The sequence below is a fragment of the Erigeron canadensis genome, chromosome 1, assembly GCF_010389155.1.
Source record: "Erigeron canadensis isolate Cc75 chromosome 1, C_canadensis_v1, whole genome shotgun sequence".
Taxonomy (NCBI): Eukaryota; Viridiplantae; Streptophyta; class Magnoliopsida; order Asterales; family Asteraceae; genus Erigeron; species Erigeron canadensis.
Genome location: NC_057761.1, coordinates 7,291,845 through 7,314,966, shown reverse-complemented (window position 1 = coordinate 7,314,966; position 23,122 = coordinate 7,291,845). Strand labels below are relative to the sequence as shown.

Below are 23,122 nucleotides of genomic sequence, written 5' to 3'. Positions count from 1 at the left end.
TAAATTATAATTGTCGTATCGGCCGGTATTTCCGGTAATACCGATAATACCGGTAATACCAGAGTTTTTTTGCAAACTGATATGATAAAAATACTATTTTTTTAAAACATTGGCTTTAGATACAATTTGTGGGGATCCAATTTCAATTTATTAATTAACTTCAATTAGGGACGAGCATAATGGACTTTAACCAAAAATGACCCAACCGAACCCAGCCCATGTTCAGGTTTTAATTTGCTGCACTTTTTGTTTTCGAGTCAGGGCGGGATTCGGTTGGGTTTTGACTATTGCTCATGCCTGATGTCAATCCAAGCATCGATAAATTTGTCTACATGAACTTATGCCATCAATTACCATTTTAATTTTAACTGGATGGTAGAAATTCTTCTATCAAGTAACATATAATTCAATATCGAAGTTATGGAAAAAGAAGAGGTGTAATTATTTTTATGTCATAGCCAAACTTTGGAATTGAAAATTCAAATTCAAATCGATGCCGGATAATATCAAGACTCGTTGTATATGGTCCGACTTTTGGTCAACCATTACTCAATTACATATTCCTAGCTAGTCTTATCAAAATATTATATTTTCTCATTTTATTACAAAGAGACGAAATCCATAGCCGTTAAAGAAATCAATTACGAGTATATTCAAATGACTAGTCATTAGTTTGAACTTTGAAGTCTACTTTTACACAAACCGGTTCTAAGCCTAATAAAAGTAACTCTGAATCAAAATATCATACGAGTACAATATTTGTTCAATTGTTCTCATTTTAGATTGTCGCAATGTCGGTATCTCAGTATAACTTGATTTCATATCTATAAGGAACAAGGGTGTAGTGTCAAAATTTTGGCAAATTTGCAAGTTTGGCAAGTTTTCGATCAATGACAAGCCGACACGTGTCGTTGCCAAAAACTTGCCAAATTGCAAGGTGTAGCAAACAAAACTAGCCAAAACTTGCCAATTTACTAATATCGGAAAACATATAAAAGGTAACGGGAAAATAATCAAAGTTGCCGGAAAACATAAAAAGTGATCTTTTTTCTATAAAATAGAAACTTGGGCTCAGAATTTGGGGGTCGAGAATTTCAGAAGTCGAAGACGCTATGGCTGTTAACCTGAAGGTTTATCCCGCCAAAATACGTCTCGGATCATCCGAGTCCCATTTTTACGAACATTTGTAACATCATCGTCCATTTAACTTAACACCGGCACCCTAACTGTTCAACGATACCATCATCGGCTAAAACAACTTTTTCCGGCTACCTATTACTTTAATGGAACAAAATCCGGCAACGCTACCAAGGAAAAATTCGGCAACGCTACCGCTAAGTTAACAGTGCTAAGCTAATCACAAACTTCCAATTAACGGCAATGTAAAAAGATAAATATACATATAAGCAGTAGCATCAGTTCACCGTAAAACAAAAGAAAGGGCTCGACGATAAACTAGTTGTCGTAAGCAGCAGCAGCAGTTAACCACAAACCCGAGAAATGGCTCGCCGGAAAACCACGGTCGCTGTAAGCAGCAGCAACAATAGTTAACTGGAAAACCCAAGAAAGGGCTCGTCAGAATACCAATACAACATGCAACAACACTAGTAGTTCACCGGAAACCCAAGAAAGGGCTCGCCGGAAAACCGAACCAACAAAGCAATAGAAAACCCTAATGGATTAAACCCCAAAAAAGGGGGTCGCCGAAAAACCGAACAAGTAGTCAAATAGCCAACTACACCCTTGCACAAGCCAAACAAAGTTTTTGCAGTTAAAAAAGTGAACGTTTCTGGCCGACAACCACCGGAAACCCCAAAAAGGGGTTTCCAATCTCACCGTAAAGGGTGCAATATAACGTTAGGAACATCGGCAAGTTTTATCCGCATGTATTTCGACAATAGAAGCCAAGAAAAACATAGATCTAGCCTCAAAATCGAAAACTCCTGATGTGTGAAATCGAGTCTTAAAATTTATAAACACGAATCACCTAGTGACTGACTACAACACACTTACAGGCAGTGAACCCGTTCGTATGCAGTATAGTTACTATGGTAAATCTGAGGTCGATCACAAGGACTAAAGTAAGCAATTGTTCAAATAAAGTAGTTCAAGTAAAAGAAGGGGTTTTCTGACTGAGTTGTGACGTTGCAAAGAGTTAGTAAAATCAGTTAGTAATCCCTCGGGATTAATCAAAAAGAGAGTTTGTGATTGAAAACAATAATTTAAAAGGCATCCATCTCGAATCCGCTCAACAACATGCTCAAATTGCACATAAATGAAGTTCTAATCCAAATTAAGGTGATTAAATAACCGAGACTCAAACAAAGCACTAACCCTGTACCCGTCAAGTTAATGACATTGTTTGACTCTCTTGCTTAAACTAGTTTCATTACAAAGACCGGTACCCCAAGACATCTTTTATAACTTCTCTAATCAAACAATGGTTTTGGTTATTAAGATAACAATTATATCTACCAATTGTACCCAACCATTAACACATTAATTCATATTATCATTGAACGATTATCTACCGTACCCGTTATATAGATCCAATTATTTGTACCCAAATAATCAAAATGACATATATGTAATCAATAATTACCATTAAAGACACACATACACCACCAATCAATTCAAGATAAATTATAAGGAAGAAAGACGTTAAGATCTCGATATAACGTTAAATGAAATCAACATTGAATCAATTAAATTGTGCAATCCTTACATATTATCTCACTTCATCAAGATGGATGATAAAGTGATTAACCACTCATAACAAGATAAATAACACTAATAATTATCAAATAAATAAAATCCATAATAAAAATTGTATGACAATATAATCTTGCAATTAATAATTATAAAATAACAAAGTGAAGAAGTCGAACGAGTTGATGATATGCAGCTGCTGCTTCGACTTTTTTTATGCGTCTGCTGCTTCGATTTTTGTTTTTTTGGCCGCTGGTCCAAGCCAACAAAGGGAGCAGCCCCTCCTAATTAAATTGAGCTGCTCATTAATGTTGAGGTGCTTTTTCTTTTCTCCCCCTAGACACTGACTTTCACAAACAAAACAATAATTATGTATATGAGATTTTGATCTGCTTTTTTCTTTTTTTTTTTTTTTTTTTTTTTTTGTTTCTTTGGCCCAACCAACCTTTCCTTTTAATATTGGGTCGAGCCTACCGTTTGACTGCCTATCCTTTTAGGCTTGATGCCCACGTATTCGGTCGGAGTCTTTTACTCAAGATTTACGTGACACATACATTAACCTCTATGGCATGCTTCTTCGTTTCAGCTTGAATTTACGTTCTTTTCATAATTGATCTTTATTTAACTCATTTTTGTCATAACTCATCTCATAGAGATATAATAAGACTTGTCTTTTCCAACCGAGCCCTCCTAATTCATTCTCGTGCCTTGTAATCTCGTGCTTTGTAAAACTTCCGTTAGCCCTCATTTCATTTCAAAATGTCGTTTTCTCCAGAAAATATGCTCAAGTACCTGTTAATATCCTGAAACACTAACAAATACGATAAACGCACTAGATGTATACGAAAACGACTCGAAAACCACTTAAAAACAACTAATTAATACACGGGAAAATGGTATAAAATAAGGCATATCAACCCCCAAATCAATTTTTTAGGTTTCCGGTGATACAAATGATTTTGGCACAAGAACAAAAAAAAAACGGTCACAAAGGCACGCTCGCAACGTTCACAAGGATCGACCAAAACATGCCGATATATATAGCCAAAACTAGTCGATGCATGTGCTATAGGGTTGCCAAAGAGCCAATGATAGCCGATCTTTTTTGCCGATATAAATAGCCGACTACATCCTTGCCCTTAACCCCTTATAGAACGTATTAACCTCTCATATTTTAGAAAATTCAGGACTTTTTATACCCAAATTACCCTTATTTCTTAATCATAATTCACTTATACATTTAATCTATACTTTTATACTATTTAATAAATAAAACAGTTCTCTCTTTAAAAGTTATGGAAGAATGATCCAAAATACCATCAATGATTAAATTATAATATCGGTCATTTATCCAAAATATCTTCATTAATCTTTTACATCAATTATCTACACCACTCGACGCCGCCTCCACCACCAGCAGTCGCCCCCACCACCACACCATTACTGCCACAACCACCGCCGCATTGCGTGGGTACCGTACTAGTAGTTTAAAACCTTTATATCTACCAAAATAAACTAAATTAATTCGTAGTCTATCGTCTTTTTTAGTTATGATAAACTAAATTAAGCAACATGGTTGGATTAGTGGTAAACACCCTTGCCTCTGGAGACAGAGATCATGGGTTCGATCCTCATCCCATGCAAAGGTTGGAGGGCCTTTTCTACCATTTAGGTAGAAACTGGAAGCAGCCTCTCTACTTAGGTAGAGATAAGGTCTGCCTACATCTTAACCTTCCCCATACACCGTCGAGGTATTGGGGCTCAAAACCCGCGAAAGGCGGCACTGAGCAGTTACTTACTTATTTATTGTTTATTTAGTTTCCATATCCATTAAATAATCGAAGATGTCTTTCTATATAACTATGAGAGGATATAAAAAATCGAAGATGGCACCTTTATCTAGCTTACAATTAGGATTTTTGCTTATTTGTTAATTTTTAGATAAACAAGCATTATTTAAATGTTTATATTTATTTTATTAAATCTTACATGGAGTGCTTAGTTGGCAAACTTAAATAAATAAATAATTTACATATTAAAATAATAGTATACGTTATATTATATCATAACATATTGTATAAAGCTATATGGTATACCTTATTCATGATACCATCTTATAACTTTGGTTTTTTATAATTTGATTTCAATTTAATTCCTTTAAAAAATAAAAATGTTGTTTGGCAAAACTTTAAATCCTTTTAATAAGTTTTAGGGTATTTTAAGTTTTCATTGAATTAAATATTACTTCAGTGTTTTTGTTTTTTATATATTTTATTAATAACTTTTATATATTTTATTAATAACTAAGTTGTCAGTCTAAAAAAACGTATCATTTTACATATAAAGTTCGTATTTCTTTTAATACATATTGCTTCTATATAAAATTTTGATATATAAAAGTATAGTGTGAGCTATCTTATATTATTACAGTTATTTTCGGAAACGCACGACTAGAGTAATCTAATTAAAATATGTATAATGAATAAAAGTTTCAACTTTTATAAAGTTAAAAGTTCCAAAAAGTGATTAATCTAAAAATTAAAATGTTATTATGTTAATTATAATTTGATTGGTATTTAAATTATTAAGATAAAGAAAGTTATAATTTTTTTATGAAAAATGAATAATAAGTGAGTATAAGGCTATCATGCACCCAACTTGGGTGAAAAACCTCTCAAATACCAATATTTTAATATTTTGAATAAATGTTTGGCCCCCCATCATTTTTATGGTTAAAAAAAAGGTATGTGGGGGTTTTTTTTACCCAACTGAAGTGCCTAACAGCCTCATATGGAGAGATCCTAGAAGAAGGTGTCTTAAAGAGAGAAGGGAGAGAAGGTCCTATGAACCAATCAGAATGCGATATGTGTCAAATTTAAAAAAATGCGCTGTGGCATTTTGGTAAATAAATCAAACTTTTCTGCAGTGATTAGTCTAGGTTCCGATCAGCTTGGGTCTAGGTCAGGTTGTGTCAGGTTGGGGTCTGTTCAGGTTGGGTCAGCTTGACACAATTTACACATAATCTACACAAATGTAGATATGTAGATTATGAGTTTTGGGTCAGCTTGGGTTCTGGGTTGGGTCAGCTTGGGTTCTTATTAGCTTGGTTGGTTAGCATGATCAGTTTGGTCAGATTGGGGTCAGGGTCTGATTGGGTCAGGTTTGGTTAGCTTGGGGCTGGGTCAGGTTGGGTCAGCTTAGTTAGCTTGGGTTGGGTCAGGTTGACACAATCTACACAAATGTAGATTATGGGCTTTGGGTCAGCTTGGGGTCAGGTTGGGTCAGCTTGGGGTTGGGTTGGGTCAGCTTGGTTAGCTTGGGTTGGGTCAGCTTGACACAATCTACACAAATGTAGATTAATCTACACAAATGTAGATAATGGGTTTTGGATCAGCTTATGGTTGGGTTGGGTCAGGTTGGGTCAGCTTGGTTAGCTTGGGTTGGGTCAGCTTGACACAAAACTACACATAATCTACACAAATGTAGATCCCAAGCTGACCCAGATTCCAGGCTGACCAAGCTGACCCATAACCCAGGCTGACCAATCTGACCCAACCAAGCTGACCAAGCTGACTAACCAAGCTGATCAGAACCTAAGCTGATCAGAGCCCAAGCTGACCAACCAAGCTGACCAAGCTGATCATAACCCAAGCTGACCCAAACCCAGGCTGATCCAGAACCAGGCTGACAAAAGTTTGATTTATTTACAAAAATGTCACCGCGTTTTTTTTTAATCCACATGTCACGTTCTGATTGGTTCATAAGACCTTCTTTCCCTTCTCTCCTTAAGATACCTTTTTATTTGATCTCTTTCCCATATATATATATATAATAACAAAGTCCTAATTTTTTTTATGGAAAAGCAAGAACCGATTTCAAACTTTTAGTTATAACCATTGGATCAAAATGATGACATTACCAAATTTATTATTAAGTAAGCACAATAGTAGTCCTTTTACTTTACATAATTAAACTTTATATTCATATAAATATATCATAGAATTATAGATAGATGTTAACCGACTTAAAAAAATTAGATTTATAGTAAAACATGGTTTTATGTTGTATACCAAATCTAATTGAATTTATGTTTTGTTGATATAAAAAATTCCTATTGCATTAGGAATATTTGTGGCTAATGCAATATATATACCAATAAACTAAAATATGATTAAGGCTTTTATAAATCGACATGTGACGTATTACGTGTATTTATTACTATTTTTGATACTCAAACGATGTACGGAATGATTATATATATTATACCATTGATGTTTTGTAAAAAAGATACAGTATGTACGGAATGACTATATAAATAGTCAACCCTGGTTCATATTTATTAAATATTAAATAATAAGTATATGTGAAAGTTTGTTTTAATATAGAAGTTGACAAATTATTTTGATATATTGGTGATATACTGAGTTATATAGTTTTGTATTCTTTAAAATGTGAATATGAATTATTATATGGATAAATTAACATCATCAATTGAAACATTTAAAAGTTTTAGAAATTTTTTTTGTGAACACTTATTTTAATAATCTACTTATTAATAATCATTAGAAGCTACAAAGTGTTAACTATATTTAAATTAAGTATGTAGTAATATTTATTATTATATGAAAATTTAAAAAGCATAATATTAAATACATGGATTGTTTATGATATTTTTAAAGTAAGATAAATTATTAGATATGTAATTTTAAATTATGGTTGTTTGATATTCTTGTAAACAACATAAAATGTTTCAAATTTTAAAACATTCATAGAAACATTGTGTTTAATATTTTATTATATTTTTATCAATTGTGCTAATTGATTTTATATTTAATTTTTATAACATTGAAGTTTGAATGAGTATCTAACATATTGATTTGGGTCACACTATTGCAAGTTTTAGTCTAATCAACTCGATGATTACTATGAAAGCGATTGAGGTGGTACGCTTTCGTTTAGTTTTTACTATTGTATTCAAACTAAGCACATGAGGTTGAAAATGGAATGAGCTTAAAAATTAAGAATACTATGAAAGTGAATAGTAGTAAGACTTTGTAAAGGTTGATGATATTTTAAACCATTTTATGTTATAATAAAGTAAAATTTATGGTGACTTACATAATTAACAAAAAAGTTGTCGTTATCATAATATAATTTTTTTTTACAACATGTAGTATATGAGTGTTAACGTATGTTTTTTTTTATAATGCAGTAATATTATATAAGTTTTATATGTTTAATCGCGTATTATGCGAGACAATAATCTAGTTTATATTAATTGTATATATAGATTCGATTTCCTTATTAGATTTAGAATTAAACGACTTAGAATTAAATTCTAACTCTTGACTTATTAAGACAAAACATATTATTACCTTATTAGAATGATTATTTTCTCATTAATAAAACTGTATCTTTTTCTTTCTTGTTTCTTCATGCCCTATCAATTATATTATTTATAATAAGTTATTAACATGAAAACTTCAAAATTTTGAATTTATGATCCGAAATTACAAGATTATTTGTCGTCATCCACTATTTTTACAAGTTACGATTTTGATGTGATTGTAAAAGTTTGATGTAAATCCAAAACTTTAACTAAAAATATATTATAATTATCAATATTGTTTATTATAACTTTAGTTTCGATTATCGGTTTACTTTAACCACATTTAGTTCATACTCACGAATAATGTATAAGGCATATTCGAATTTCTTTATGATTAAATCTATATAACTAACATGCATCGTATGGTTATTAGTGCTAGTACACATTATAAGCATGAGGTATTTTAGTATAAGATTAATTCTCTTTTATGATTATTATATGAATTTTTTTCCCATTGAGTTGGTATAACTAATAACAATGGTAATCTATCAAATCTATTATATAATAAAATATTATTATTATAAGAGTAAAAGATGTTAAGAGATATTAATTGATATGTATCTATTATTATTATTGTTGTTGTAGTAGTATATATTAACACAAATTTTAATGTTATTTTTGTGAAAATTAAAAATAAGCTTACAATTAAAAACTTTAATGTAACTAAGATAAAAAAAAATTGCAAAACCTTAAAACAAAGCTACCCATATTTTATTATCACTTTTATATTAATATTTTCAAGATCCATATATATTATATCAGGTTTTTATTGTGAAAATGGGTTGAATAAATTATTCTTAAAATTAAATTTATAAAATTAATCACAAATATACATATATATTAATAAATCCGTACATTTTATGGGTAATAATTTTTTTTGTTGAATGGCAAAATAATGATTTTATTATATCATAGACTAATACATTAAATTAACCATTCGAGTGGTTGTTTAATGCATTATGTTTTTTTTATTAAATTAAAAAAGTAAATAAATAGATAAAATTTAATGAAAAAAGAAAAACTTAAACCGTCTATTTTTTGTGAAAATGATAGCCAACAAAAATTTTGGAGTCAATAAAAGTAAGAAAACGAAACGAATAACAATTGTTATTTGATATTGATCGATTATTAACACAATGCAATATGTAAATATATAATAAAAAATAACTAAAACTATTTACAGTAGTAATAAATTTTTGAAAAAAAAAAAGATATAAATTCAAAACCAAATGTATATTAACTTAATTCATGATTATCATAAATAAATAATATATGTAACAACGAAAACAAAACAGTAAAACAAAATATATGGATAGGTTATAAAATATATAATTTGAGGTGGACTTGTGGAACCTGGGTATACCCATGAGATATATAGTAAAATAAAATAAAATAAAAAAAGTAATAAAATATCATGGGTTATAAATTATAATTTAATTATGAAAGGTTATTTAAAAAAAAGTAAAAAAATACCATGAAATGTTATTCGTGATTTTCAATATTCATTTGATTGGTATAATTATATATTTTATATATATGTTTTTTCTATATAAATATTTGCCATATTTAACATATTTGTAACATTTTTTTATTTAATGAAAATATGTGGAAAAAAAATATGGAGAATCCTATGTGGCAATTTTAGAGATAACTTTAAGTTGATGTGGATGAATTTAAAAAATCAAGATAACTACTGTGTATTAGAGATATAGATAACAATAATACCACTATACACTTTTTTCATTAATTTAACAATTACAAAAAAAAACTAGACTTGTTTTTACATAGCATGGTATTCTTTTTCTTTTCTTCTTTTTTTTTTCTTCTTTTTTTAACATTAGATAATCTCCAATGGGGTGTCTTAGGGTGTCATTGGATATCCTTTGTCGTTAAAGTTTGTCCAAAACTAAAGATATTTTACAGGATGCCCTTATCTAAGGGCATGCCCTTACTTGTTCTTACCTAATATAATTTTGTTTTTAGTTGAAAATAAAAAGATATGTTAGGATATATGTTTGTATGGTTAGAGATAAAATTATAAGATTTGAAGGATTTATATATATATATATATATATATATATATATAAATTTGTAATGATATGATGTGGCAGCTCAAAGACGCCTAAGGGCGTCCTTAGCATTGGAGATAACCTTAGCATGGTATTCTCTTACATTAAAACATGTAATGTAGTTAGGTCCTTACCAAAAACCTTTTAAAGTATCCATAAAATCTAACTGTTTATTTTACCCAATATCAAATGCTATATAAAAAAAATAAGATCTAAAACTCACTTACATAAAAATCTTCTATATATTAATGTTTAGTTGGGAGTTTCTCCTCATACTAGGTATTGAGGGTGAGAGGGTCTTTAGCACGGATCTGGTTAAGACAACGTAAACTAGATCCTCTGTTGCGAGCAAATGATCCACACTTTTCAAAAAAAAATCTTTTATATATTAATGTTTAATCACTAACTTAAGATGTCATTTTATCATTTTTGAGTGAATTATTTTAATTTGCGTTTTAAAATATACTTATATATTTTTTCTCAAAATCTAGAGAAAATGTCACAAATGGTCCATGTCGTTTGTCATATTCGTATTTTGCCTCCTGTGCTTTTTTTCGTTGCAACTGGTCCCTACCTTTTTCATTTTCATTGCCAGAAGCCCCTGACACTAACTTCTGTTAAATTTGGCCGTTAAATCCCTCATGTGCATGTCACGTGAGGGTATAATTGTCCTTTTACCAAATCATAGGGACTATTTGTGATATAAACAACTTTTAATGAATTATATATAAATATGTAGTTCTGTATATACTCCTAATACATAACTCCTATATACCGTAACATAATAGCATAGCTATCTGTATATCTTTATCTTTTACAGTATAACTAATATCTATATATATAGAGAGATGTACTCATGTGAAACTACAAAAAGTGGTGAAACCAAAGGCCTGCATCTCAGCCCTTGGATCAAACGTGATCAACGTCTGTTATTAAAAAAAAAAACAACACGGAGGGGTAGAAAGGTAATTTGACAAATTATAATTTTCTTCTTTCTCCCAAAAAAAAATAAAACTCAGTTGCTTCATGAAAAACACTTCCTCCTTTCCAAAATTCTCCGATCAAAATAACAAAAAATCAATCAATATTTCCTCCGAAATCTCCGGCAACAACAACGGAAACATATTTAGCGAATTCAATGGAATCGATCGATCCTAATATTGTAACTCGATCTCCGGCGAAAGCTCCGTCATCATCTTCATCGAATTCGGTGGATTCAATCAATCCAACTAGATTTCCGGCCAAAGCTCCGTCAACATCAACATCCAATTCAGTTGATGAAAGAGAAATAATTTCGGAAGTAGAAAATTATGCAGATATTTCAAATATATTTTCCGGTAATTTTAATCTATTTTCTTCTTTATTTAAATTTTATCATGAATTTTTTTAAAATTTATTAGGATTATTTATGAAGATTTTAACTAAAAGTATGTAGTAGAATCAAATATGATTATTCATGTTTCAAAGCACATGTGTTTGGTAGTTTTAAGTTTAGGATCAAAATTGATTTTGTGCAGTATAATTGTTTATCTTTGTGTAATTTCGTGTATTGAATCAAATATGATTTTGTAAATTATCTGTTATAGATAAAAAAATTTGTTCAGAATCATATTTGATTAATTATCTGTATCTGTAAAATCATATATGATCTTGTATGTACTTTCTATAGATTTTTATTTTGTAACTTTTATTAGTTCAATCAAATATGATTTTGTATTGACGTTTTACTTACGTGTGATGTTATTCCTGTAATCATAGTTGATTTTAGACGTAGATTGTGAAAAACATATACAAAATAAGCTATTGAAAATCAAAAATGATTTTACACAAAATCATATATGATTTTGTTCAAGTTTTAGGTTTTAAGGTATAATTTTCTATCTAAGACTATCAGTGTAAAATCAAATATGATTTTGCATTGAATGCACTTATTTCTGACCTGTATATTCTAATACAGTTCCCGTGCTGAAAGAAACACCTAAAACAAATGTTACTCAAACATTCCAAACGCCGGACGGATCGCAGTTTTTTGTCCCAATAGTTGATTACAAAAGACAACCAGTGATAGGAAGAAACTATGGATCACTTGAAAGATGTCGTAAGATGTACCACGAGTATGCTTATTATTCTGGTTTTGAAATCAGAAAAGGGAGCCAGAAAACTAATTTGTCGGGAATAGTAAGACAAAAGTACTATCTTTGTCACAGAGCTGGAGAAAGAAAGAAGGTTAACATAGATAGTTTAGAAAGAAATGAAAAACAAGTTAGAAAAAGCAGCATGGAATCCACTGGATGTAAAGCTAGAGTGAGATTTGACTTGGATTACTTGAACGAAACATACATAATAGCTGATTTCCATGCAATTCATAATCATGAATTGGTTCCGCGAGAGTATAGACATCTATGCAAAACAGATAGACAACTAAAATATGCAGAGCAGCTATTTGTCTACAATGCCTCCATCTCAAACGTTGGACCAACAAAAGCTCATCAACTGTACAGTAACTTGAAGGGAAGCTCGTTAAATGTAAACGGGACAGTTGATGATTTCAGAAACTGGAAGAGGGACCTAAATGTGTACATCAATGAAAGTGATGCTCAAATTTTAGTTAACAAAATGATGGAAATGAGAGAACATATCCCTGGTTTTGCATTTGAGTATAAGGTTGACAAATCTGAATTGCACTCACTCTTTTGGGCCGATAATGTAGCAAGGCGTAACTATGAAGAATTCAGTGACATAATGTCCTTTGATGCAACGTATCGGACAAACAGGTATATTTTTTAATTTTTAAATAGGTTTATTTACATAGAACTCGTTTGCCTTGTCGCGAATTTATACATCAATCATATATAAATTTTTCATAGTGTATGCTTAAAATCACTTTATTGTCTATATGTATAAAATGATATATCATTTTGTATAGGTTTTTTACACCATATATGTAAAATCATTTATGATTTTAAATGGTTTCCCAAATGTATGAGTAAAATCATTTATGATTTTAAATATTTGTTTTTAAAATCAAATATGATTTTGCACATACACATACAAAAACAGAATTCTGTATAATCTCTATACATAATCAAATATGATTATGAACATAAAATTAAACAATAACAGATTACGAATTAAAATTGATTGTACATGAATATGGTTTTTGATGACAGGTACAACATGATGTTTGTCCCTTTCACGGGAATAGACAACCATAACAAATGTGTAACCTTTGCTGTTGGGTTGATAAGAGATGAGAAGCAAGAAACATACACATGGCTCCTAAAATGTTTCATGGATAACTTCAAGAAAGAGCCAACAATGGTGGTAACAGATCAAGACAAAGCCATGGAGATTGGAATAAAAAATATATTTAAGACTGCAAAGCATAGGCTGTGCATGTGGCACATAACACAAAAACTGCCAACAAAGGTGACGTCTGTTATCAATCAAAAAAGGTGGCACATATACTGTTTTTCTCAATTATGATTTTTTCAGTGAATAATCAATTTTGATTATATACAGATAAGAGAGGCAACTCCAAGTATAGAAGATGAAACTGAGAGAGACTTCAAGAGCAGGTTTGACAGTATAGTTTGGAATATTCACATGGAACCAAAAACTTTCGAGGAAAAATGGGAGAAGTTGATGATTGATTTTTCATTACAAAATGACAATTGGTTCAAGTATATGTTTCAAATCAGATCAAAGTGGATACCAGCTTACTTCATTGACACTCTAATGTGTGGCCTGATGAGAACAACATCAAGGTCAGAAAGCGAGAATGCTTTTTTTTCTCATTTCACAAGATCAGCGTCAAATCTGGTGAGTTTCATGAGTGGATTTGAATCAGCAATGATGAAACAAAGGTCAAAACAAGAAAAGTTAGATGCTGAAACAATAAAGAAGACTCCAATATTGAACACAAAACTCAAAATAGAAATGCATGCTTCAAAACTGTACACAAAAACAATTTTTGAGATGATACAGAAGGAAATAGAAGCTGGTCTATATGATTGTTTAGTTGCCCAAATGACTGTTGAAGAAGAGTGTCAAATTTATATCATTAATAAGATGTTAAAGAGGAAAGTGAAAGAGACTGGACAAAATGTGATTCAGTATAAGGTAAAGCTATTATTTTATTAAATAAATGTTATATTTAAATCAAATTTGATTCAAAACTGAAATAATTTTATGTCAATGAAGGTATTGCATAACCTTGAGGATGGTTCTGTTGTGTGTACCTGTAGACAGTATCTCCGTTTAGGTCTCCTTTGCCGACATTGTTTTAGTGTTTTGAAGAACAATAATATAGATGAAATACATGCACAATACATTATGAGGCGGTGGACAAAAGGCATCATACCACCTGATTTGAGATCAAGTAGAAACAGATTTGACAATGGAAATGTTGGTACTCAAAAGATGGTTGCTGAAGCAAGTTCAGTTTTTGAGGACTGCTTACATCTTGTTGTGAACGATGATGAAAAACTTAAAGAGTTTCTGGAAAGAGTCAAATCGTTGAAGTCAGAAGTTGAGGCTGATATGGCAAACCAACCACCAAAGAAAAAAAATGAAGTGATATCAAGAATGATGGGTGTTGAAAAACCAGATTCAAACGAAATAAAAAACCCTCCAGTTGGAGTGTATAAGGGATGTGGAACTGTTAACCGTATAATGGCGGTAAGGAGAAAGGACTAAAAGAAAACAATAAAAGAAAGAGAAAGTGTACTACATGCGGAGATACGAATCACAACAGCAGGACATGTGGAAAAAAGAAACAAAAATTCAATGAAAAAGTGAATACTGAAGGAGCTTCAAACAATTAGACAAGTATTTTATTTCTTTATGACAAATATTGTATTCATGGATTATAGTTTTAATTGGTTGATCAATTGTCTAGAGATTGTGTATTAAAATTTGGTTCTGAAATATGATTAATTTTGATTTCTTCTTTGATAAATTCAAATATGATTTAGAGAATGTTTTTTCATATGGACTTCTTTTAAATGTTTCTTTTTTTCTAATATTATTCTCAAAATCAAATATGATTTTGAATGCGTTTTTCGCACACTATGCGTAAAATCAAATATGATTCTGTGTATTTTTCAGACAGTATGCTTAAAATCATATATGAATTTCTATAACTTACTCACACAAAACGCTTAAAATCAAATATGATTTTGTATACCTTTATTACACTGCTTAAAATCAAATATTATATTCATTGTTAACAACACATGCTTCATTGAAAGAATCTACATAAGACAAAATAGTAAGATGAGTAACAATCTATCTTTAAATAAAATCCAATTATGATTAATTTTGTTTTCTTCTTTGATAAATTCAAATATGATTTAGAGAATGTTTCTTCATATGGACTTTTTTTAAATGTTTCTTTTTTTCTAATATTATTCTCAAAATCAAATATGATTTTCTATGCCTTTTTCACACAGTATGCGTAAAATCCAATATGATTCTGTGTATTTTTCTTACAGTATGCTTAAAATCATATATGATTTTCTATACCTTACTCACACAATACGCTTAAAATCAAATATGATTTTGTATACCTTACTCACACATGCTTCATTGAAAGATTCTACATAAGACAAAATATTAAGATGAGTAACAATCTATCTTTAAATAAAATCCAATTATGATTAATTTTTTTTTCTTTTTTGATAAATTCAAATATGATATATAAAATGTTTTTCATATCGAATTCTTTTAAATGTTCCTTTTTTTCTAATATTATTCTCAACATCAAATATGATTTTGTTTGCTTTTTTCACACAGTATGAGTAAAATCCAATTATATGTTTTTCACACAGTATGCTTAAAATCATATATGATTTTCTATACCTTACTTACACAATACGCTTAAAATCAAATATGATTTTGTATACCTTTCTTACACATGCTTCATTGAAAGATTCTATATAAGACAAAGTATTAAGATGAGTAACAATCTATCTTTAAATAGATTTAGAAAATCTATCTTTTAAATTTATTTATTTTTTAATATTATTCTCAAAATCAAACATGTTCTTCATACCTTTTTCACACAGTATGCGTAAAATCAATATGATTTTTATACCTTTTCACAAAAGACGCATAAAATCAAATATAATTTTGTATATGTTTCAACATATGGACCTCGTTTGTATATTTCATTGAATAGTTTATTCTCAAAATCAAATATGATTTTTATATCTTTTTCACAGAGTACGCATAAAATCAAATATGATTTTCTATATGTTTCTACTTATTGACTCCACTTGTATATTTCATTAAAAACTTTATTCTAAAAATCAAATATGATTCTGTGTATATTTTTCACACAGTATGTTTAAAATCATATATGATTTTCTATACCTTACGATTAAAAACAAATATCATTTTGTATACATTTCTAACATAACATGTTTAAAATCAAATATGATATTCATTGTTAACAACACATGCTTCATTGAAAGATGTAACATAAGAAAAAATATTAACATGAGCAAAAATTTATCTTTAAATAAAACAACAGTTATAAAAAATATTCATAAAGCTCTTCCTCCTGATTCAGTGAAAATCTATATGTTCAACTAACTCGTTATCAGATAATTCATTATGAATGTAATTAGGTGAAGAAACATCTACACCAATCAAATTTGATGGTAAAACAAATCCTTTGACTTCCAAACGAGACAGAGCCTGCAGATTTTGGTCATTTTAAACAAATCAAATTTGATTTCTAAAAATACATATAACAAAGAAAACAGATACAAACACGTACCGCATAACAAGAAACACCTATTCTGACATGTTTCACATGTTGTAGTTTTATTAGAAGCATTTTAAGCAACTCTTCTTCATCATGCTTGCGAGCCATCGGAAAAAAACGTGGCAAAACATAACCTAATTCCGCTTCGAGTATACAAGATACATCTTGTAACAATATATTTGAGATCCACAAACTACCAATTATTTTTAATGATGATATAAAAGGAGCATTGATAGTAAGATACGATCGATCGTCTTCAACAATATAGCCATCTAAAACCAATTTCTTAACACTAGTGCAGCTAATATCAAGCAATTTACCAATACAAGAACGTAACGTCAAACTGTTTAACAAAGGGCTTCCAAACATAATATTAGCAATCAAATTTTCATCTAATTCTGAATTTTCAATAGTTAAATGCCTAAGGTTGCTCCATCTTATAGAAACAGTTGGATGAAGAAGACAGAAACCTAATTCAATATTTGTGAAATGTGAATTCAAATAAAATGATTGAACAGCGATTGAGAACTGATCTTCATCTTCCACATATCTCAGATACATTTTGAATTCTTTAACATTTTTACTAACAACAAACTCTATCCAACTATTGATATTAGAGACAAATCGATTATCAAAATTAGCATCTAATTCAAACTTATTTATAATTCCCAACTCATATTGATTTAGGGTTTTATCAATAGCAACATAAAAACTTAAAAACGGTTTATCACAAACTTCAAAAACATCAAAACCATGAATAGGAGAAGTATAAAATGCAAAATCATCAAGAAAAAGACAAGGAACAGATTTCCAAAGGTGTTCCCATCTTTTAGAAAGAGTACCTGTTCGAATTGAGAATTTAGTTTTATCCAAACGAGATAGAATTTGATCAGTAATTAAAGAATCAGCTAAGCAACTTAACCGATCTAACACTTCATAAAAATCAAATTTCTTAAAATAAATTTAGATATGTGCGTATATGTGTGTGTGTGTGTAATTTCATTTTTTATATTTTCTTTATCTTTTTGGATTGTATCATTTTTGTAGTTTTCCTAAAAAATAAAATATATCAAAAATACTAAAATAATCTTTAATTATAAAAAATATAAGTAATGAAAATAAAAAATGATTTAAACTAGTAGGCGACGGGTGCATTTTAAAACCGTTTAGGCTACAAAGTAAAATCCGAGGGGAAAGTTACATTCTAAAATGCTAAAGCCTACAAGAGGGGGACGGGTGCATACGGTACGCTTAGGGTTTAGGGTTTGAAGTCGTAGGGTTAGCCTAACGGCTAACCCTACAACTTCAAACCCTAAACCCTAAGCTACAAAGTAAAATCCGAGGGGAAAGTTACATTCTAAAACCCTAAATGCTCAACCCTAAAATGCTAAAGCCTACAAGAGGGGGACGGGTGCATACGGTACGCTTAGGGTTTAGGGTTTGAAGTCGTAGGGTTAGCCTAACGGCTAACCCTACGACTTCAAACCCTAAACCCTAAGCTACAAAGTAAAACTCGAGGAGAAAGTTACATTCTAAAAATTTAAGAGTTTGAAATCATATATGATTTTAAACATAGTGTGAATTATCCATACAAAATCATATTTGATTTTATTCATACTTATATAAAATCATTTTTGAATTATCCATACGAATTATTTTACTTATGAATGGGGGATAAGATATACAAAATCATATATGATTTTATTTATAAATGAAGACAAAAAAAAATGAGTTCGATATCATTAATCGTATTCAAAATCAAATATGATATTAGTCGTAATTAGTCAAACAAGTATACAAAATCATATATGATTTTGTGTAGGACATTTAGGTAACTTCCTTCTCATTCTTAAAATGACAATAGGAAATCAAAAATGATTTTTTGCATCTTTTAGGAAACCAATGCAAAATCAAAAATGATTTTATAGATACATTAGAGGAAAACTGTAGAAACTAATTTATGATTTTGTATATTACATCGAATCAAAACTAAAAAAAGTTGCTTAAAAATTTAACCGTTTGAAGTCATATATGATTTTAAACATAGTGTGAATTATCCATACAAAATCATATTTGATTTTATTCATACTTATATAAAATAATTTTTGAATTATGCATAAAAATTATTTTATTTATGGATGGGGGATAAGATATACAAAATCATATATGATTTTATTTATAGATGAAGACAAAAAGAAAATGAGTTCGATATCATTAATTGTATTCAAAATCAAATATGATTTTAGTTGTAATTAGTTAACCAAGTATACAAAATCATATATGATTTTGTGTAGGACATTTAGGTAACTTCCATCTCATTCTTAAAAAGACAATAGGAAATCAAAAATGATTTTATGCATCATTTAGGAAACCAATGCAAAATCAAAAATAATTTTAAACATACATTAGAGGAAACCTATAGAAACTCTATTTATATCAAAAAATCAAAATCCACTATTTATATCAAAAAATTTTTTACACAAAATTTGGAGAAAATCTATAGAAAGTAATATATTAATATGTGAATCATGTTGGCGGAAAAATGAATTTCATACAAATAAACTTATTTAAAATCAAAAATGATTTTAAACGTAATGTTTATAAACGCTGTTGTGAATCATATATGATTTAATTTATAAAGCTGTTGTGAATCATATATGATTTTACACATATGTTCTCAGGAAATTAAAAAAACGTAGGGGTAGTATTGTCTTTTTCACTGAATCCATTATATACTTCTTTTCCCCCCAAAATCCTTCATCTTAACAGACGTACTCACAAACACATACAAACACACACTGAAACCGGCGATTGATTTTGATATCTGTTTCTCTCCGGCATTGTTTCTTACAGTCGTACCGTCAATACAAATTCTTTACATTTTGATATCTGTATTCTACTGTCGTACGCTTCCTCCATTATTTTTGTCCGTCGTACACTTCCTCCACTATCTCCGTCACTTAAAATATTAAATTTATCATCTTAAAAAATCATGGCTGAGAAGTCTAAATCCATAAATATGAAAAGGAAAAATGTAATAGAAGATTCTGAAAACTCAATTTCAGATTCAGGTATATTTTATCTTTATTAATTCAATTTTTTTTATATTTTTTTAATTTTATTTGATTTTTTTAGGGTTTTAGTTTATTTTTTTAGTTTTTTAGTTTTTTTAAATTTTTAATTCTATGCTTACAGTCAACTGATTATGTAATTAACTAAGTGTACTGAATCATATTTGATTATGTGTAGAGTTTTTAATGATATATGTTTTTTTTAAATCTATGTGTAAAATCATATATGATTTTGTATATAGATTTGAGTTTTTTAACTTTAAGTCTACAATCAAATATTAATTTGTAATGAGGCTGTAGTTAGCTGTTTCCTTATGAACAGATTCATATTTGATTGTGTATATAGAATTTAGAGATATAGGTTTTTGTAACTGTATGTTTAAATACATATATGATATGGTATATAGATTTCAGTTTTGTAACTTTGTTTACACAATCTAATATGCTTTTCTATTGAAGTTTTAGTTACCTGTGTCCTTATGCTTAGTATTATATTCAATTATGTATATAGAATTAGAGGTGACTGTTTTTGTAACTCTATGTTTAAAATCATATATGATTTTGTATATAGATTTGAGTTTTTAACTTTATTTTTTAAAATCATATATAATTTTGTTTTTATTTTCTAGTTACCTGTGCCATTATGCATAGAATCATATTTGATTATGTATTTAGATGTTAGAGGTATATGTTTTGTATAGTTATTTATATATCACTCACATTTGACAATTTAAAATCTAAAATATCTTATACGGATTTTTATGTACTGTAGATGATCTAAATCTCACGTTGGCGGAACTTAAATCAATTAAAAAAGGAAATTCAAGGGAGATTGTTCCGTTCACAATTAAAGTTGCAAAGAAGCAAAGAGTTAGTAAAGAGAAGAAGAATAAAAGTGATAATCAAAATACTTCAAAGAAGCAAATTGTAACTAAAGAGAAGAAGAAGAAAAATGATAATCCAAAGCAATTGACATTAGCAAATCCAATTTCAAATTGTGTCGGTTCTAATCTACTGTCGATTAGAATGAGGACATCACCAAAACCTCTTGCAAAAATGATGTCATCACTGAGTTTATCTCAGAAGAAAATGGTTTCCGAGATGGGATTTGGAGGTTTGTTTGGCTTCTCAATAACCAAATTCAATCCAAAACTCGGTTATTACATTGTCAAATCTTTCAAAGAAATTGAGATGGTGATCAGGACGGCTAAAGGAGATATTATATGTGACAGAGATGCTATATATCACGTCCTTGGGCTTTCCACTTCTGAAGGTACTACTTTGGATTCAAATGAGTATTCAGAAGAATTTGAAAAAGAATGGTTTAAGCAATTTTCAGATGAAGGTGTAAAAGAAAAAGAAGTTAGAGCTTCTACCATTGCAGATTATATGAATTATCAAGAAGCTGACCACATGTTCAAAATGAACTTCCTGATGGTGTTTTACAACACAATGATAAAATGTGACAGCAGTGGTCGTCTTGATTGGAGTGTTCTGCGTTATATTAACAGGGAAACAAAGGTAGAAAAAATTGATTGGTGTGGTGAGCTGTTGAAAAGTTTGGGCTGTAGTAAAATACATTGGAATGAACAAAATCCGTACACAAAACCATACGATGGACCCTACACTTTTATATATGTGAGTGCATTTTTATATGTTTTTCACACTTTAACCTTAAAATCAAATTTGATTTTTAATAAGTTTTGTGTATTAATGTTTATGTGATTTATAAGAAATTCCTTTTTGTATTTCTTTTGTAGTTATTGTATCTTGATTCTACAAAAGCAGATTCTCAACCGATCAGTGCAAAAAAACCAATTTTCAACAATTGGACAAATGCTCTCATTGAAGCAAGAGGAATTGAAGAAATGAAGAAAGGAGCGTTTGGGACGTTTCCAGTTGTGCAAATTACAAAAAGCAACAAAGAAGGAGATGAGAACTTGTTAGAAATGAATGAGAAGAAGGTAGTTTATTATTCTTTGTTAAATTATATATGATTTTGGATTATCTATAAAATTTTTAATCTATGTTTTCCTATGTAAAATCATATTTGATTTTGTGTGAAGCACAATAATTTATCTAACATGTGATATGTGATGATTTAGGGTTATCTGGAGTTGATTGATAACAATTTTAGTGTTCTAACTGAGATGAAGCAGTTTTTAATGGTGACTTTTAACGATATATCAAAAGAGTTCGGCGCTGATGATTTTTTCTTAGAGAGCCGAAAGAAGATGGCCGAACTTTTTTCATTGGATGAAAGGGTTGTTGATGGTTTGTTAAAGAAAAGAGAGGTGGATGCAACTAATTTGATTGTTTCTGTGGTTGATTCGATAAATCTTCCAAGTAACGATTATGAAAGTGCTGAAGAGGGAACAAATGAAGAAGGTGGTAATTGGCGTGACCTTCTTAATAATAATGACAACAATGAGGTTGAAGATGAGTTAGTTTTGAGAGATGGAGGTAATAATGAAAAAATGGCTGATGAAAACCTCGAATTAGAAGTGTCAAAGACTCCTGGAGATTTTGTGGTAGAAGGAATGAAAGATAATGCATCAGAATTGACAAATGTTGATGTTAATGATACAGTTGAGTTGGTTGATGTGGAAGATGTAAATTTAAAAGAGACTGTGGAAATGAATCTTATTGTTGATGAAAAGTTAAATTTTCAAGAGTCAGAAGACGTGGAAAATGTGGATGCTGAGTTGTTATTGGCATTGAAAACCTCCAACACTTTAGTGGACATCCAAACTGAGAATGCTGAATTGGTGGTTGATACTCAGAATGAAACTGCAATTTCAAGCCCAGCTGTTATGCAGGCAGTTTTTGAAAAACGTACTTCAAAACCATCTGCTGCTTTGCTTTCTCCATTTGTGTTTACTCTCACACCTGCTAGAGATAAGCTAAAGAGATCAGAGGTTGTCTATGCAGTTGAAATGTTTTGTAATGATGAAGCAGATGAAGTGTAAGTTTCATCTTTTGTTATTTCACTTATAGTTTTATATGTTACAATAAATATTTTGCAGTCCTTAATTGTTGATTTTCAATTTATCTTTTTTGATATTAGGGAAATGATTTTCACGTCAGACAAGTACTTTGGAGAGTTGAATGC

At 29.8% G+C, this 23,122-nt stretch overlaps 2 protein-coding genes across 2 annotated transcripts; one reads left to right on the top strand and one right to left on the bottom strand.

Annotated features, from left to right (window-relative positions):
• Positions 1-11,305: 11,305 nt before the first annotated feature.
• On the top strand, positions 11,306-14,865 carry LOC122602679 (protein FAR1-RELATED SEQUENCE 5-like). Its single transcript, XM_043775299.1, has 5 exons — positions 11,306-11,504; positions 12,125-12,941; positions 13,338-13,596; positions 13,690-14,289; positions 14,371-14,865. Exons 1-5 carry the CDS (start codon positions 11,306-11,308, stop codon positions 14,863-14,865), a joined length of 2,370 nt encoding a protein of 789 aa, XP_043631234.1.
• Positions 14,866-16,737: 1,872 nt separating this feature from the next.
• On the bottom strand, positions 16,738-17,500 carry LOC122602574 (F-box protein At5g03100-like). The gene is made up of 2 exons (XM_043775207.1): positions 16,952-17,500; positions 16,738-16,869 (listed from the first exon to the last, which is right to left on the bottom strand). The coding sequence occupies exons 1-2, from the start codon at positions 17,498-17,500 to the stop codon at positions 16,738-16,740; spliced, it is 681 nt and encodes a 226-aa protein (XP_043631142.1).
• Between the last annotated feature and the right edge of the window lie 5,622 nt (positions 17,501-23,122).